The sequence below is a fragment of the Colletotrichum aenigma genome, assembly GCF_013390185.1.
Source record: "Colletotrichum aenigma strain Cg56 chromosome Unknown KSG_Cg56_contig06, whole genome shotgun sequence".
In the NCBI taxonomy this organism is placed as follows: domain Eukaryota; kingdom Fungi; phylum Ascomycota; class Sordariomycetes; order Glomerellales; family Glomerellaceae; genus Colletotrichum; species Colletotrichum aenigma.
In genome coordinates, this window is record NW_023500912.1 from 1,422,366 (window position 1) to 1,440,763 (window position 18,398).

The following is an 18,398-nucleotide window of genomic DNA, read 5'->3' on the forward strand; positions in this document are numbered from 1 at the left end:
CTTCCGCGCGAAGCATACATGTCGTATGGCGGAGGGCGCAAAAACTTATTAAGGTTGCAAAAACCTAAAGCATCCTTATAACAGTCTAGTAGTAATATTAAGTTATAGGTTTATTAGGTGTGGTGCTAACGTTCTTTAGCTGATTATTTTATAGTGAAGAGGCTAAGTGATCAGCATTAAGAATAAGAGGAGAAGGAGGAGCAGGCTAGTGATACCTTATTAGACCTTCATGAGAAGTTAGCATAGGTTCAGGCTGAGGTGGCTAAAGCAGCTGGTCGCTTATCGTATATCTATGCAATTTGAAAGAAAGTGAAGGAACATTATGTGGAAACGTTTTCCCAGGGTATCTAGGAGTTAGAAGAGGATGATATCCTTCCTGCTCTAGATGCGCATAAGAGTAATATAATAGGTGATCTCTAGTTTCTTAGTGTTAAGAATAATTTAAACTAGCAAAGTTTTAGTGTTAGTGAGGAGTTTATAGATCTTGGTCCCTTAGTTGGTGGTGACTAGTTAGTGTCCTCAGGGGGTTCTTAGTTATATTTCAGTATTCCTAGGCGAATAAATAGTTTCCCTTATTGCAGTTAATCTGCCTCAGTAGGTAGTTTAGTGAAGCGATATAAATGCTTAATTTGTTTATATCTAGCGTTCTTCTGGATTAATATAATAGGTGCTAGTGTGACTTCTTATTCTTAATATTATTACTAATAAATTATAAGTTCTTCTGCTGCGTTAGTAATATTTTTTGCTAGTTCCTATATATTATCTTTATATCTATATCCTTTCTATTTAATAAGGTATTAATATCCTTCGAGTTCCTTAAGGTGGTTATAATTCATTCTACTTCATACTCTGGTTTATTAATTTCCATAATAATAATATCATTTATCTGTAATCCACATAATACTAGTTTAAGAAGTGAGATATAGAATACTAGGTGATACTTCATAGTTTCTAAGAGTCTAAGTTTATAGTTAACTAGTGAAATTACTCGTGAAATTTTGAAAGGTCTAAGTTTTTTATAGTTAAGTTTGTCGTTTGGTCGCTTTATCTTAATGTTTCGCCATATAAAATAGACGCTATCTCCCTCTTTTAAGGTTAGTCCCTCAATCCTTTATTAATTACTAAACCACACTATTCGTTATCATATAAATTTAAGTTCTTTGCATGCGTTATCCTGGATGTCTTTGATTTATCGTACTAAGGCAACAGCTTTAACTGCAGCTAGGCCTGCTCAGGGTTTTCTATAGGCGGTTGGTTCAAATCTATAATTAAGATAGAAGGGGGATTCCTTGGTACTTTCTCCTACTGCGCTGGTATAGGCGAACTGGGCAATTAGTAGTAGCGTAACCTAATTATCTTAGTTGTAATTAACATAGGCGCAGAGGTAGGTTTCAAGGATCTAGTTAATTTATTCTATTTGTCTATCAGTCTGCAGGTGGAATGCAGTGGATATTAATTGTTTGATGCTGAGTTGTGATGTGATTAACTTCCAGAATTTAGAAGTGAAGATCTTATCTCTGTCTGATATAATTTCCTTAGGTGTTCTATAATTAGCGATAATATATTTAAGAAATATGTAGGCGTATTCTTCAGCGTTGCTTGATTCCTTGTATGGGATGAAGTAGGCGTACTTCATAAGTCGGTCCATAATAACAAGAACGCTGTCAAAGTGTGTTCCCATAAGAGGCTCTTAAGACTTCGGTAGCTTAACGATAAAGTTGAGGGATATGGATTGCTAGGCGGTTTGCAGCACAGGCAAGGGTTATAGCATGCTGTACAGCTGATGTCAAGCAGGTTTGCTTTTCAGGCAGACCTCATAATCCTTAACTGCTTTTGCCACTTGTTCTCTGGTGACCTTTTCTCCATATTGTTGTCGTAGTTATTTCTAGGTTTTTGTGATTCCTTAGTGACTATATGCAGGGCGAGCATAAAACTCTATAATTGCTTCGTCGTCTAGTTCGCTAGGCAGGCTAGTACTAGATCGTCCGGCCATCATCAAAAGTTTAGTTGCTAGCACTAGATCTCCGTCGTTATTTCCTTTGAGAATCACTTAGGTTTCTTCAGGTACTATGACGTTATAGTCTGGTCGTCAGCTAAGAGCGTCAGCTCTGCTATTATCTGATCCTTTGCGGTAGATAATTTGGAAGTTAAATTCTGATAGGAATTCTAACCATCTAATCTGTTGTTTATTTAACACTTTTAAAGTTATAAAGTGTGAAAGGTTCTTATAGTCTGAATATATAAGTACTTTATATATGGTTCCTGAGAGCTTAGGTCTCTATTCCTTGAAGGCTTCAATAATTGCCATGAGTTCCTTATTGTGAACCTGATAGTTAAGTTCAGGTCTGTGGAGCTTGCGAGAAAAGAAGGCATATAGGTGTAGTCATCCTTCTGAATCTCATTAAGATAATTATGCTCCTATCGTATAGTTGGATATGTTAGGTTCTACTTCAAACTGTTTTGTCAGATCTAGAATGATTAAGATAGGTTCTCTGGCGATAAGATCCTTGATCTTCTGGAATGCTGTTCGTTATGGTTCTTCCCATATAAAGGGGGTGTCTTTGCAGCTGAGGCTTGTGAGAGCTGCGTTAATCTTGCTATAGTCTTTGATAAATTTGCAGTAGAAGTTGACAAAACCTAGAAATCCTTGGACTTCCTTGAGGTTGTTAGGTACCAGCTATTCCTTGATAGCTTTAACTTTGTTTTCTGATATACAGACTTTTCTAGGGGTGATAGTGAATCCGAGGTATTCCACCTTCTGTGTGTGGAATTCGCTTTTCTCAGGTTCAACTAATAGCTTGGCTTCTTAGAGGGCTTATAAGACGTGGTGTACATCTTCCTTATGTTTCTCAAGTGTTAATAAGAAGATGAGGATATCGTTAAGATAGACTACTACGCAGATGTCGACATATTTGCATTAAACTTAGTTGATCATATTTTGGAATGTTGCAGGGGTGTTAGTGAGGCTGAAGGGCATGACGAGGTACTCAAAATATCCTTTTCAGGTTCTGAAAGCAGTCTTCTATTCTTCCCCTTGCTTCATTCTGATCAGGTTATAGGCTCCTTTGAGGTTGAGGGCTGTGAACCAGTTGGCTCTATAGAGGAGTCGTCTCATCTCGTCGATAAGCAGTAGTGGGTAGCAGTTCTTGATCGTTATTTCGTTAAGCATGCAGTAGTCGACGTATAATCGTAGTTTTCCGTTCTTTTTAGGTATAAACAGGATTAGGCTTCCTGCTGGTGACGTTGAGGGTCTGATATATCCCTTCTTGAGATTTTCTTCTAGGTATTTGTCTAAGGCCTCTATTTCTGTCTGGTTGAGTCTGTAGATTTTGTTGAAGCGTGGTTCCTTCCCTTTTTTGAGGGGTATTTCATGGTTGAAACTGGTGTGTTTGGGCAGTCTGGTTTCTAATTCGGCTGCAAAGAGTTTTTTATAAACTCTATATTCTTCTGGGATAGACAGAAGTGGATCGTTCTTCTGTTTAAGATCTATCGTTATTAGTGGTTATGATACAGCTTCTTTTGCCTTAAGGTAACAGAGGTATCGTTTTGCTGTTCCTTATCGTACTAATTCGTTTGAGGCCTGATTCTGACAAGGCTGCTCAGGGACTAAATTATTATGGTCCTAATAGAGTTAGCCTTTGCTCCAATCTATCTGTGGGTTGCTTATTCGTAGCTAGGGTAGTCCTAGCACTATGTTGTATATTCCTAGATTAGCAATATTGAATTAGATTCTTTCTTTTCGATTCAGGTCGCTCATCTTAAGGGGCGCAGTCTCATTATAGATAGTACCTCCTTTATACTTAAATTCTTCTCCTTCTGCTGTGTGTAACTGATATAGTCGTTCTTTTCCTCCCTATTATATTTCTAGCCTATTGATGGCTTGGGGGGCGATGAAGTTTGCTTTGGCTCCGCTGTCGATCAGCGCAAGCGTTATCTGCTGGTTGATAGTAACTTTGAGTTTGATGTTACCCTTATGTCCTTATGATATTTGGTGAATAGATCTTATGTTTGTTGCCTGTTGTGATCTGTCGTCAGTAGGCAAGTCTAGTTTTTTAACTGCTCTGGTTGTCCTAGGTAGGTGATTTGCTTTCCCTCTCGTCATGCTTTTGCGAGGCTGCTTTCGCAGATCCTAACCTGCGGGGGTCTAGGTCTATTTTTTGCGATTCTCTAGGCGTATGCCTTTTCTTAGTAATATACTTAGCACTCATCTTATTAGCATTCGTCCTATTTCATGTTGTTATTATGTTAACATCTCATAGGAAATTATAGGCTGGGTTTAAAGACTGTAAGGCTGTCCTCAACTAGTACTAAAGTCTATCTAATCATAATGGAGGTTGAGTAGATCTCATAGATAGGTTCGTCGTTATATCTTCTGGGGTAGAACTAGTAGTCATGCTTTTCTCCTATATATTCCTTGCATTTGTTATGGAAGCACTAAGGCCAGAAGAGGGTTTAGTGAAGCTGGTGGTTGCTTCTCAGCGTGGGATGATCTTCCGTGTGTAGCTGAGGGGTGTAGCCTCAGTCTCATTAGGCTGCTGAGGTGCCATAGAAGTGGCGTTATTGCTTGTCTTGAAGTATATCGATTTCTTAGTATCTCAGAAGTTGCTTGATTCTTCCTTCCTGGTCGTTAGGTTCCTCTTTAGAGCTGGAGTCGTCCATACTAGGGGTGAACCTATAGGCGATCTCTGTCTGAGTGCGTTATCAGGCAACGTCGCAAGGTTTATCTAAGTTATAGGAAGAGCTTTCTCCTTCTCCGAAAGTCTAGTTGTTAGTCATACTGAGGAGTTATTATTCTATCAGAGGATTATGTTGGTGTTCTGGTTCTTCTTCTGATTCTTGTTGTTAATATAGTTATGCTTATCTGTCGTCTTCTTGCTGGATTAGCTCTATTTCCTTCTAGATTTGTTGTTCTTCGTAGTGGAGCTGCTGGCCAGTTATGCGGGGGGTGATTAGTTCTAATCGCTAAATTCATAGCATCTCGTTAAGTTGTTTAACTGGTTTTCTAGCTATTCTGCTGTTGCTGGAATGCATTATTACCAGGGTCCTAGGGCGAGTGTCTGGGATGGTCATATTATAACCAGACCGTCCAGGGTTGCTGTCCCTTAGGTAGTGTCCTGATATTTCTTTATCTTTGAGGTGAATTCAGCAGTTGTCGTCATAGTATCTAGTCCACGATTAGGATGCATATAGGGCTTTTGCAATTATGTTGACTTATTAAGGTCGTTCTGCTACTGGTCTCCAGGGGAGCTTCTTAGGCTGTCTGCAGTCTTTGGCGATATAGCCTTGCTTGTTGCAGTTGTAGCACTTAGGGTTCCAAGGCTTTTTGTTGTTAGGTTTGGTCATCATGCTGAGATCTATAGGTCTGCTGTGTTATCTGTAGGCAGTGCTCTGGCGGGTGTTATTCCAGTTGTTGCAGGGTCTGTTGTCGTTCTGCTGGCTGTTGAACTTCTGTTGAGGCTGCTATTAGTACTTACATCCTAAATTCAGGTTTTATCGTTTCTCTCCTCGTTCCTTTTGTCGTTTATAGAGGCGGTTGTCAACCTTAATAGCATGTTCAACGTAGGCGAGGAAGCTAGGAGGTGTCTCTAGTTTAGCTATTTCGTCTTTGACATCATCCTTAAGTCCTTAGTAAAAGGCAAAAACTTTGCTTTCGTCAGTTATGTGGAGTCTTGCAGCTAATTGCCTAAACTCTGCAGCGTAGAGCGTAGCTGACTTAGTTTGTCGTAGGTGGGATAGGTCTTGCTCAGCCTGTCTTCGTTTATCAGGGTCAAGGAAGAGAGATTCTAGGGCCTTAACATAGCCTGTGAAGCTGAAGAAGATGTCCTTAACTTCTTAGCTGTATTTTTCGACAGGGTTGTCAAGCTATTCCTGTTGAAGGGGTTTGAACCAGGTAAGGGCTCGTCCCTGAGGGAAGGTGGCTGCATATATAACATATTTAGTGTCGTTCTGGAAGGTGTTTATATAGAAGGCCTGGTAGGTTCAAACTTATACCAGGTGTCCTTTAAGTTATCCTAAGGTCCTATTGAAAGTGGAAGGCGTGTTAAGCTTGAGGCGTTCTCATCCTTCGACTGGGGTGGATATGATGTTAGCGGCAGCTTAGAGGGTGGCGACTTCTTTCTCTAGATCCTGGTTCTTATGGGCTTATTCCTGGAGTTTGCTAAGGGCTGCAGCGTTCTGGTTGAATATTTCGCGTATTACCTTGAAGTTGCTGTTAGTCTTATTAAGTTGGCGCTTAAGTTCTTCAGTGTTATCCTTGCTATCTGAGTCGTCCTTCATCTTCTGGTCTCCTAGTTCCTAGGCTAGGTTTTAGGTGGCTCGTCCTCTAGAAGTAGACGAGAATCCTAGGGTAGGCGACTTAACAGAGGCGTAGGAAGATATTATCGTTCGTTACTGTTAGTAGGAATTAATAGTTAACTTACTGAACAGGAGCAATCAAAGTGTTACAGTCAGCTATCCAACAGTAGGGTCTGCTAACAGAAGCTAGGGATTAATACGTTCTAACAGTACACTAGGTTGTAGTCGTAGGTTATAGTTTGTAGGCTGTAGTAGATTAGGTCTTCAGAGGCTAAGGTGATCAGTCTTAGACTTAATAAGTAATTCGCAGTGAAGGTAAGCTGAGAGTATCCATGAGGATGAATACTAAGTTGATTGCTGAAGAGCTATAGAAGTCTGACCATAAGCCAGGCTCAGGGTCATACTATATATAAGTCTAGGGTAGTTTCTTTGAACTGAGGACCGATATCTTCCGAGCGGTCCCCAGGTGTGGACCGCTTTCTTCATGTCGGTCCTAGGTCAGGACCACTTATCTCTCGTCGGTCCTTCTTATCGTCACGTGACCTATACCATAGGTTTTCCGTTCCAAGTGAGTCCCTGTTGTTCCTATGATCCTGCAGAGTACAAATGTCCTGTCCTAGCCGCCTGACGCCTAAGTAGGTCAGTCAACTGTTATCCATGCATAATGGGTTGTAACACTACTAGATACTTGTTATCAACAGCTACAAAAGCTATTTATCAGCTGAATTTAATAATTACTATAAGCAGAACAATATTGTAACCATCAGTATGCCTGCACACTTATGTTACGGTCAGCTATCCGACAGTAGGGTCTGCTAACAGAGGCTGGGGATTGATACGTTCTAACAGTATACTGGGTCGTGGTTGTAGGTTGTAGTTCGTAGGCTGTAGTAGATTGGGTCTTCAGAGGCCAAGGTGATCAGTCTTAGACTTAATAAGTGATTCGCAGTGAAGGTAAGCTGAGAGTATCCGTGAGGATGAATACTAAGTTGATTGCTGAAGAGCTATGGAAGTCTGACCATAAGCTAGGCTCAGGGTCATTATATATAAGTCTAATTCTGAACATATTCCTTTGTACCTTGGGTCGATCTGGATCATTCCGATCCAGAATGATCGTTTGGCCCCCAAGTCGTGTTGGATCATATTGATCCAATATGATCGTTATCTTATCATCACGTGACTAAGACCATAGTTCTTCCGTTACCGAGTGAGTTCCTGTTGTTCCCGTGATCCTGCAGTACAAATGTCCTGTCCTAGCCGCCCGACGCCCAAGTGGGTCGGTCAACTGTTATCCATGCATAACGGGTCGTAACAACTTATTACATCTACTACAGCTATTAGATATTACCCTTTATTCGCCTTTAAAATGCATACATAATGATGAAATCAACCTATTCATTAGAGCCTCTATAAATCATATCACTAAGTCAGAGTTCTTTATTGCCTTCTAACAGGCCCATAATAAGGTTTTTAATAAGGAAAACATCAGGTCTGCTTTCTAAGGCGCTAGAATTTCACCATAGGACCTAGACTATGTTATCAAAAAGCTTGATATATATTTATAGATGCCTACACCTCCTATAGCTAACCCTTCAACACTACTACCTTAGCAGTTATAAACGCCTTCTAACCTATAATAAACTATCTTATAGTCTAACTTTATTAAAAGTTATATCTCTACTTATTAAAGAAGCTTACTAACACTAATTATTACTGCAGTTAAGTAATTATTAAAGGATGCATAAGTAATAGCATACTTAATCACAATTTTGACTGATTAGCTTTATACCCTTAAGGATGCGAATATAGCACTTGCTAAGCGCTGGAGGGCTAAAAGAATGTAGGTCCAGCTTAGAGGGGCACTTAGTATAGAGGAATCTCAGGTTTTGCTTGAAGGGAAACAAAAAGGGAAACGTCCAGCACCTCGAGAGGATGAGGAGGGGGTTCTATTAAAGAGAGCCCAGCTAGCTTAGAGATGCTGTAGTGTGTGTAGCGAGACCGGTCATAATGCGAGAACCTGTTCTAAGGATATGGAATTATTAAATGATTTGAGTAGTAATGAGGAATAGTTAATTAAATGTGTTGTGGTTATGCAATAGTAAATACCACTATGTGGATGGGAAAAAGTTCGTTGCACACTGATATTCGTCGCTGACTGATGAACCACGTTATAAAAAGTATTAAGATTAATAATTATTATTATGTTTAAAATATATTATAATTTAAAAATAACTATAAAAATAAAGTTTAAAAATTAAAATAAACTATAACAGATATAAAATAGATTAAATTAAATTATAATTTATTTTATAGATAGTAGTTTAGAAGCATAATATAAATTAAACTTATAACTATTATAAACTAACTATAATATATATATAGTATTTATACAAATAAATAGCTTAATTCCTTTTAAATGAGTATCTAATATGAAAGGTCTTTTAAAGAACAGATTATAACGTACTAGAATAACATTAGCCGAGATAAATAGGTTAGAGGTAGGTCACCTCACACCTTCCTCTAGGCGTCAGGCTGCCTTAGATGCTTAAGGGCATCACGGCAACTTTCTTATTGCTTTATTGCTATACGACGTTCGTAAGTCGTATCAATTTAAGGGAAACAGCAGATGCCAAATTGCTGAAGAGTAACTTAGCTAACTACAACAGATAGGAAACAGTGCAAATACAAATAGTTAGTGAATTTTTCCAACCAAAAAAACATAGCAGTAACGCGTGAAAACTCTATGGTCCAGGTATTCCAGTACTCCAACCCGCCCTCTAATGTAGCTGAAAATATGTAGTGTATGTATGCTTCAATTAAATCATCGAACTAACCCTTCCCAGGCGCCTCTCTTCAAAACACGAAAATAACGTAAATATGTGGATGCTTGGCGAACACATACTTCAGACTAGGTTCAGCTTGGTATGTATACTGGTGATCTCATAAAGCCGAGACTTAACATGATGTTAGAGCTTCGCTGACTCGCTTCGCCTGCCAAAGACGTGGTAAAGCCAGGATGCGTCTCAGACTTTCGAAAATAGATCTCAAGGATTTGGTGATCGCAAGAGAAAACGCACCACGTAGAAGGCCGGATATGGGCTTCGTCGCAGGAATAGTCACAGTGTTGGTCGCAGTGTCGGAGGATTGACACGCGTCCGAATCCTTCATACAGTGTAAGTACCCAAGCCGTCTTATAAATTAGGATGATAGAGGACAGTGAGGCTTACGTTCTTGCTACTCCCATATAAAGTTGGAAATCGCGACGGGTTTCTCTTGTCCGCCTTCCTGCGCGTGGCATAGGCCTCGTTGGCTTCACATGTGCTCCTTAATGCCTCAAGCTCAATTGCAATCTCCCCACACTTGAATCTTTCTGTTGGCACGGCTTGGAGCATTCTGCTTTCGATGAGGTCAAGAAATATATGGAGTGGCTCTGTGCAGTTCTCGTCTTGATGAAGCTTCTCGATCCACTAGTAGGTCGTCAGCATTTTGCCACCATGCCCTGTTGAGGATTACTGCCACGATGGACGGAAAGAACAAGACGTCCTTACTTTGATAACAGCTGGCTTGAGGCTTGCCTGTCTCTCGCGACGCGGGACATCAGTTCCGCCTGTAATCACAAAGAACTTATCCTCTCGGACGCGTCCCTCATTTTCATCCTCGAGACGTAACGTAGTGAACGAGTCCTGAGTCTCTGCATATCCGAGGAGAAACCAGGAAACAAACTCCAGGAAGACACATCCTAGAGACCAGATGTCGTATCTGGGCGAGATCTGACTTCTTAGATCAATTTCCGGTGGTCTGTATGTACCAGAATATCCGGAAATGCCATCAGGTGGCACTGTTGACTTTGATTTTGCGGAGTTGAATCTCGTCAACCCAAAGTCGGAAATGACCAGGAAGTTTTGCATATTGTCATCCGTTTGAAGCCAAAGAATGTTTTCGGGCTTGAGATCTCCGTGTCTTCCCCATACCTGGATGTTTTCCTTGTCGTTTGACGCATTTGAGAGATCATCTATCCTCGACGATATGCTGATGACATAGTGTATCTTCTGCAAAGCCCGTACAAGGCCTATGCACTGTGTGAAAAGCCAAATAACATCACTCTTGACCCACGGGTCGAATTTTGGAACTTTTGCCCAAAATTCTCGGAGGTTTCCATCAGCCCAAGGAAAAGCAAGGTAGTAATGATCGGCGTGGAAGTAGCTAAATCGCAGCTGGATAAGATGCTTTGGATGGTTCTGCTGACCGGACAGCTTGTCAAATAGCTTCATTTCTTCCTCATACGCTTCAGGCATGGTGCTGTTGAGCTCTTTCACTGCGAAATAGGTTTCGCCTTTGCCTTTCTGAATCTGTAAGGCACTTATTAGCCACAAATAGCGTATTTTTGATAAGTCTCTGACCTTGCACGCGGCTCCCCTGATGTAATGAGACTCGTGAATCATTACCTTCCTCACGGTTCCGTAGCCACCTGATAGCGGTTGGTTGAACTGCAGGAATGGAAGTGTTGGTCTATGTTTTAGGTCGAAAAAAGGCCTTTCTTCTCCAGGCACTTCGAATATTGGAATGCAGAACAATCTCTGCTGATATCCAAATGCTTCCATGTCGTTGAATGACCATTGGCTTAGAGATTTTATAGGTTCCAGACATTCGTCGTCTGAAAGTTGCGTTGACCTCTTGCAAAGCTCCTGGCATACTGAATTGTTCCTGATGGTTCTCTTTACCACCAATGGAAGATCACCGTCTTCAATACCGCCTTTGATTAAATCGTCGATGAGATGAACCTTGTTGATGATGACGAGGATTGCAAAGATCTTCTGTCGGAGGGCCTTTCCTAGGATCTGAAAACTCAGGCGGTCTATATCTGAGGAAGGTTTACTTGTTGAGAAGGCATCGTGTAGGATATCGCGAACAGCCTCGATGTTGATGATCTCGCGCAATTTGTTACAAGGTAGGAAGTATTGGTCATCTTGAGCTGACTTCGCAAAGGAGCATCTTATTTGATTAGCAACTCCACCAACCGTGTGCGGTAGGTGCGTAGATGCTTCTGTATGAGACCCATGATCACGAGATCTTGTGGAGTAGTCGGAATCTGACAGCGTGTCAGATGGCTTCGTGTTGTATTGACCGATGCTTCCTTCGGATGCACCAGGTGTATCAAAATGATTATCGTAAAATGAGGGCACCCCGAACCCAGAACGTGATTTTGCCGAGGGGGATAAAGAGTATGAATGTTGGAGTAAACAATCGTCTGACTGAATAAGCAATCTCCTGTCGAGGTTTGACGCCTTATGGTCGGATTGAAGATTGTTGGATGTGAGGGACATGGGCACCACTCCAGTGTTTGCTGTGATGGATCCAATGCCATCAGACTTGTGCGTTGTATCCGTCACTGGTTTCATGACCGACTAAAGAATATAAAGCATCAAGGGTTGAGAGATATTCTACCCGACATAAAAGGGACGCGGAACCTAAGCGCAAACCTTTTTCACGCCGGGTGACATGAAGCCCTTTTACGTCTGGAGTTCTTGGTCTGAGGCTTCTAGTGGCCCCCAAAATCTCAATCGCCGTTTTGATCGTTATCATTGCGTTCAGCCTACTGCCAAGACTCCAAATCGTCCACAGAGGCCATCTGACTCGAGAAGGCTCAACTAGCTAGATAAAAACCCATTCGTCGACACCACCAGCAGGTCTGAGCAGCCACAAGCGCAAACGAGTTACTGGTCTGCCTCGCCGGCCAAGGTGGCTCACCGCGGAAATAAATCTTTACTCGCGAGCCTTGCAGGAGCAAGAAATAAAATGCTTCTCAAAGATCACTCGAGGTGGTCATCCGGTACGTTCATAGCCTCATTGGCATTCATATGGGTGTGTCCAGATGCAGCCTAATACATTGTTGAGCCCAAGAGGAGTGGTTTTGGCACAGCCTCCACCTGATAAAACACAATGTCTTGACAGAATGCTCATCCGCGTTTTGCGAGGTTCGAGCTTAAACCTTCACCGAGAGCTCTTACTCAGATGGCAGGAGGGGGTGGTCAGCAATTTCTGCACATTCATCGCATCCGCATCCTGAGACCACCTACATCTGCAAATAGAAAAAGTGGTCATATTCTTATGACCTGTCTGCATCCTTCCTCGACTACTACCCTACAAGCTCCTCGATTTCTGCCTCGTCAAGGCAGCTATGGCCCCCTGGGCGTCAGCCAGACACTCTAAGTTTAGGCTCTATTCTTGACTTCTATTACTGCCTTATAACATTTGTTTAAAAAGCCGGCGTTACCTGCAGTTAGAACAAGAGTCTGGAGGCCTGGGCGCCTCTTCTTTACTGCTTAAACTTGCTGCTGAGATGGCATGCACTCAAGTTTCGACGAATGTCGCTAGAGTTGAAGGCGACACTATCAACGATACCAACGCCAGCGAGACTGACAATCATGAGATCCATTCAAATCTTGTCAGCTCATCGCAACTCCTGAAAATTCTCGAGGATCATTTGCCGATCGACAGTTTCACCATAGAAATGCGCCATAGTATCTACATCGTCCGGGTTAAAAAGTCTGGTATGGCAAAAGCACAAGCACTTTTCAAAGAATTTGCCAGCGGAATACCAGACGACAAATCTTGTAAGACGTCGGACTCTATTTCAAATATTGTCAATTCTAATTCATGACCCAAGCCTGATACCGTACCCGCACCCTCAATCGTTGAGGGGGAAATGTTCTTCGATTGTAGTTCTCAAGGGGAACAAACGCATGGGTAGAAACAAGCCTACGGAATTTGTTAGCCATATGTATATATATCATGAAAATGTATAGGAAGATACCTACTATAGAGAAGCCAGTGTCCATCGGGAGACACAAGTAAAACAGGGAGAGGGCTCCATCCACTATACAATGACAGACATTCCCAAATCCTCTGAGACATGCTTCCGAAGCAATTTACCCACGCCTACTCTTTTGTACTGTCTAAACTCAGCTTGCGGAGCCTTTGTGACAACCAGAACAAAATGTACAGCACTGTCAGGAGTGCTGGCTAACTTATCAACTCCAAGAACAACACAGAAAAGCCCTTCGATGCCCGAGTGTCTTGCATCGTCAAAGATGATTCTTTCCGAGATGTCGGAGTCCTCCAATTTCAGCTGTTTGACTCGACAGTGAAGCCAAGGTACAATTTCGTTGTTAGCGGCCTCCCAATGCTGCTTCCTTCCGCTTTCGGTGACGAAAGGGGACAACACGTGGTTGGTCCAGCCTACATGGTCAAACATCGCCTCCATGTAGCATATGCCGCCGGTGTATGCCATCCACGACCATGTGGGGACGTGTCTTTTGACGGGGTAGGTAATTGGAGCGAGAGCCGTCTCTCCTCGCCTCTGCCAAAGGAGGCTCCGATGCAGGTAGCCTTCGAAGACTCCAAATCCGCCCTTGGTCGAGAACGTCTTGACAAGTCTTCCCTCGAGACCTTTGATTGCAATTGAACGATCTGTAATGTTTGTGAATTCAAGCGCGGAGTAGGTCTCGTACAGAGCCTGGAAAAGTAATATTCTTGCGCCCTTGAATAACCCCAGGGCCGATTGGGGGAAGTCGGAATCGCCAAGAAAGGCGGCCTTGGGGCTGGCAACATGAATGAGCATCTTCTCACAGGTTTTGCTCTTCAACGGAAACTGCTGACTTACTTGACAAGCTTCATCAAGCTTTCACAGTGAATGCCCGATCTGCACTCCCAGTAGACCTGGGTCGACGTGAAGTGAATGGTGCGTCGCGCAAGTGCTCTCTCTTGCAGAACCCACCCGCGCTCATTCAAAACGGACTGTTCAACATCCTGCCAGAAATCGTCGCTGAATCTGGTGATGAGAAGGCTGCTCCCTGAAGGCGTTCTGATGGCGACTCGTGGCTGTTGCGGTCTCTTACTTAACCAGAATCCTTCTGAGGATGACCTGGCCGAGCTGGCAGCAATGGTCAAGTTTGCCGAGCTGAAAATGTGCTCCATGGAGTCCGCCTCTCGTTCCCAGTCATCGGGGTCGTCCTGAATAATGCACAGAGAGTCGATCCAAAGATAGCGAAATCCCAAAGCCATGGTCACTCTAATAGCATCTCTGAAAGTTGCCGGGAGGTTGTCAAATTTAATACGCTGCTTGAACGCATCGATGTTACTCTGGAGAGTTTTGAAATGCTGACCAACACCCCAACAGTGACTCAATGCAACGTAGCCTTCTGACATGGATGTAAACCCATCACAGAGGCAGAGGTTGGGCTTCTCTGTGCTTCCAAGATCAAGAACGCGGGTAGGAAGTTTGTTTCTGGGGTTGAAGTGGTGGTTGTGTTGTTCGTCGCAGACTCGTAACCATTCTTTGAACAGCGTGATCTGTGAGTTGCTGCCTGGCTGTGGCAGTTGCGCCCACCCTATCTGCGCCCAAGACGGAGATGATCCGATTTCCATGTCGTCTTCGTCATGAGTAAATACAAAGGTTCCTCTTTGAGACAAGCGACGCGGACAAGATATACACATACCTGGATTAGTGTAAATCGACAAGATTGCTTGGTCGTTAGGCCCGATCCTTATCGTTGAGCCGGCTCGACGGCATCTGAAATCGCTATCCCCGAGACCGATGTCGCTTGCAGTCTGATACAGAAGGCCGCAAAGAGAACATTCTTTAGACCGGTCGCGAATGACCTCCATTGGATCGGAAATCTCAAAGTCAATTCTTGAAAGTGTAACACATGCAGAGCACAAGTCAGAGAAGTGCTTTGGAGTCAAATTCCAGTGTCCGAGAGAGCCGTTGAAAAGACTTTTAGCGAAAGTGTTGTCAATCATTGAATCCCACTTGCCATTCAACTGCCCAACTTCCTGGTACAGCAGATATATGTCAGCTACGAAAATTACGCTGGAATAGAAGAGACTGACGGTCTGTAAATGTTAGAAACATTTGGAATTCATGTGTGATGTTCATTGACATCTACAAACCATCTAAATAGTGAAAGTCAGCTTTCTTGTAAGCCACGAGAGCGGGACGTATATCGAGCGGGGTGCGTTGATGGAAAGGAAGGGGTTATCACGACATTCTGTCAGCCTGTTAGAGTTTTAAAAACCTTCATATCCATCAAAGATGATCACAAACATACTGCAATAGGTGAAAACTGTTAGCGTCTCTGTATATTCATTGTTTGTCAAGTGTTGATAGCTGCGCTCACTATTTTATTACGCATCCACGGGGAAGACGTCGAATCATCTCCTGCCTTCATGCCACCAAGGCTAGGATCATATTGGGCCATGACATCCGGACCTGCAGCCCCCTCATTAGCTGCGCTCCAAGACTAAGTAGAGGAGGGACCTAGACTGGGAAGGCTTTTATTCAGGAGGTAGCTCTCCTCTTTGCCCCTTCTGCAAACATTTCTCAGTGCCAAATGAACATCCGAGACCTTCGACCGCGTCTCCCAGTCTGGCACGAGCATCTTCTCAGAGACCAACACTAGACACTCTGTCAATGCAGTCTCAGAACCGCCGATGACTAGATTTCTGCGCATTTCTGTCACCAACGCTTTCACTTCCGAGTGTAGCTGGGGTCCGTCGTCAGTCTCCATCCAGAAGCGGTCGGTATGCCGGATCAAATCATCCAGCCGTCCCCAGCCATAGATTGTCCACGTCAAGAATTCCAAGAAGACGCAACCCAGAGACCAAACGTCAAAGACGCGAGACAGTTGATTCGTGCGCCTGAACTCAGGTGGTTCATACCGCAAGGAGCCTGTCTTCGCATTTGTAATCTCCTGGCGGTGTCGAGTGATGTCGTCGTGTATCTTGGCAAGTCCGACATCCGCAATGCGAAGAGTTCCTGGAGAATCACCTTCGTGGAACAGAAGAATGTTCAAAGGCTTGAGATCAGTGTGACGACAATTCTTGAGATGCAGCGCTTCTGTTGCTCCAGAAAGACCACGAAGCTGATTGAGAAACCATCTCATAAGTTCTGGGTCTCCAGCAGCTCGCTTCGTGGGCCGTTTCCAGAACTCTTCAAGGTTTCCGCCCTCGGCCCATGGGAACAAAAAACCACACAGATCTGAGCCACCGCTTCGTCTGTAAGCAGCCAAGGGTTGTATCAAGTGATCATGCTTCAATTCGCGTATGATACGAAGAGAAGCTGCCTCCTTCAGATAGTAGTCATTCTTGTTGGGAAGCATCTCCTTCATGGCGATTGACTTAGTTCCGAGCTCAATCTGACGTCGGCTTTTGTGAGAAACGTTTCGGTTCGGATAACTGTCAGTGACACTTACCTGCATGTGATCTTCGTGGATCTTGACTTCATAGACCGAGCCAGCGTAGCCCCGCTTAGAATGATCGTGTTTCTTCAGGATTGGAAACGGACATCGTTGGGGTAGGACGAATTCAAAGACGTCAGCAGTGAAAACCGGAGCCAGGAAAATCCACTGGTTTTCGGCGAAAGAAGTGACGTGTGCTGCGGGCCACCCTCCGAAAGCTTCCCATGACAAAGTTGATCCTCCATGAGTCTGTGGCTCACGCCAGGTTGTGACAATGTAACGCTCGGTCGTGCTATCCCAGTCGCACTCAATTGGAAGATCTTTGTCGCTAAAGCCGGCTTGAAGTAGCGAGCTCAGATGTTCTAAGTGACCACACAATACCAAGATCAAGAACACCTTTTTCGCTGGCCCGGTCTGGCTGGTTACGTATTTCACTAGCTCGACTATTGATGGATTCAAGGAGTCATGCCGGAGAACAGATTCAAGATACCCTTGAACCGTGTCCAGACTGGAAAGTTCGTTGATAGCCGCATCGGGAATAAAGCCCTGGCCATCGACACCCTTGCAAAGTTTTCCGCGTACCCTGTTTTCAAGATTCATGTTCGGCACCTGGAATTATCTTATCTCGGTGCTAAACCTTGGCGAGTCTCGAGAAAGTGCTGGCTGATGAAAGATTGCTTGAAAAATCATGTTAGCAAAATGGCGCCTTCAGTTTTAAGGCCCAATCCCATGAAGGGGTGAAAATCACCAACAAGCTTTCATCGCACTTTTGGCTATATAGGATAAATGTAACTTACCAGGTGTCGGGTCAATTCAACCAAGCCGTTCCGAACGATGAAGACCTTGGCATATAGGTTTGGAGGCTGTGTATGCACATAGGCCTTCAGTCAAGGGAGGGAGACTGTCGCTAAGGTCCTGTTGATTGGAGAGGCTGAAGATCACAAAAAGAGGCACCAAAGTTGGATCTGTTGTTACAATGAGGAAAAGAACTGGAATGTGGTGGAGGAAAACGAAGAACATTTGAATGTATAGGTGTTCACTCCATGCTTGCTGGCGACACAGCGGAATCACCCGCCCAAGACCAGTTTTAAAGCTTGGCAATACCTTATCATAGGCATTCTCATGAAGTCACTTACTCCTTGCTGTTATGAGATGTGACATATAACGTTGGTACGAAATGAACACACCATTAGTGATTGGCACTGACCTCCGAGGTTGATTTGAATCGTGGGTTTACGACTTGGACGGCATGCCGGCTGCATGACCCCGCTCTGAACAGAAAGAATATTTGCAGATTGGGAGACAAGAGTTTGGAATTTGGCATGCGCTAAATGCTCACCGACCTGCCAGTGGTGGGTGAGATTGTTTCTCTGTTGGCTAGCCTGATTCTGACTTGCATGCTCGGCTGCAATATGCACTGCATGTTGCCCGATTATGAAGCTTTGGGGGACATTCAGGGCGGCACGCAGCAAAGCGAGCATCACACGCAGGAAAAAGTGGGCAAGAGAAAAGAGTGAATGAAGATCATGCAGCATAGGCTTCTCTCTTGATAGGTAGACGGTCTCTCAAACATTGCTGGTTTCTCCCGGGCCAAAAGAGCTTTACATAAGAGGGAGGCGCGGGCTGAAACCATAGATACACAATCCCAATCCCGGCGGTATCTCACACACCTTCGGGTGGGTTTGAGTCAGCTGTTACAGGTTAGTGAACTTCCAAATCCCGATGATGACTGGAAAACAGCTGCGTGGATATGCCTTGCATCTGTAGGGTGGTGGACTCCTGGAAGCTGCCCCATTAGTATTATCTTCGTACTTCATGAGTTGAGCTCTTCTCAGTCAGACAGCGTCCGCGCCTTTGGTTATGACA

The 18,398-nt window shown here is 43.7% G+C and overlaps 1 protein-coding gene across 1 annotated transcript; it reads right to left on the reverse strand.

The window, feature by feature from the left end:
- Positions 1-9,249: 9,249 nt before the first annotated feature.
- CDKL4 (Cyclin-dependent kinase-like 4) lies at positions 9,250-17,132 on the reverse strand (the record flags this gene model as incomplete). Its single annotated transcript, XM_037324678.1, has 10 exons — positions 9,250-9,456; positions 9,522-9,761; positions 9,843-10,643; positions 10,695-11,286; positions 11,313-11,383; positions 13,538-13,895; positions 13,958-14,726; positions 14,793-15,189; positions 15,672-16,490; positions 16,548-17,132. 10 exons carry the CDS (start codon positions 17,130-17,132, stop codon positions 9,250-9,252), a joined length of 4,839 nt encoding a protein of 1,612 aa, XP_037177219.1.
- Positions 17,133-18,398: the final 1,266 nt, after the last annotated feature.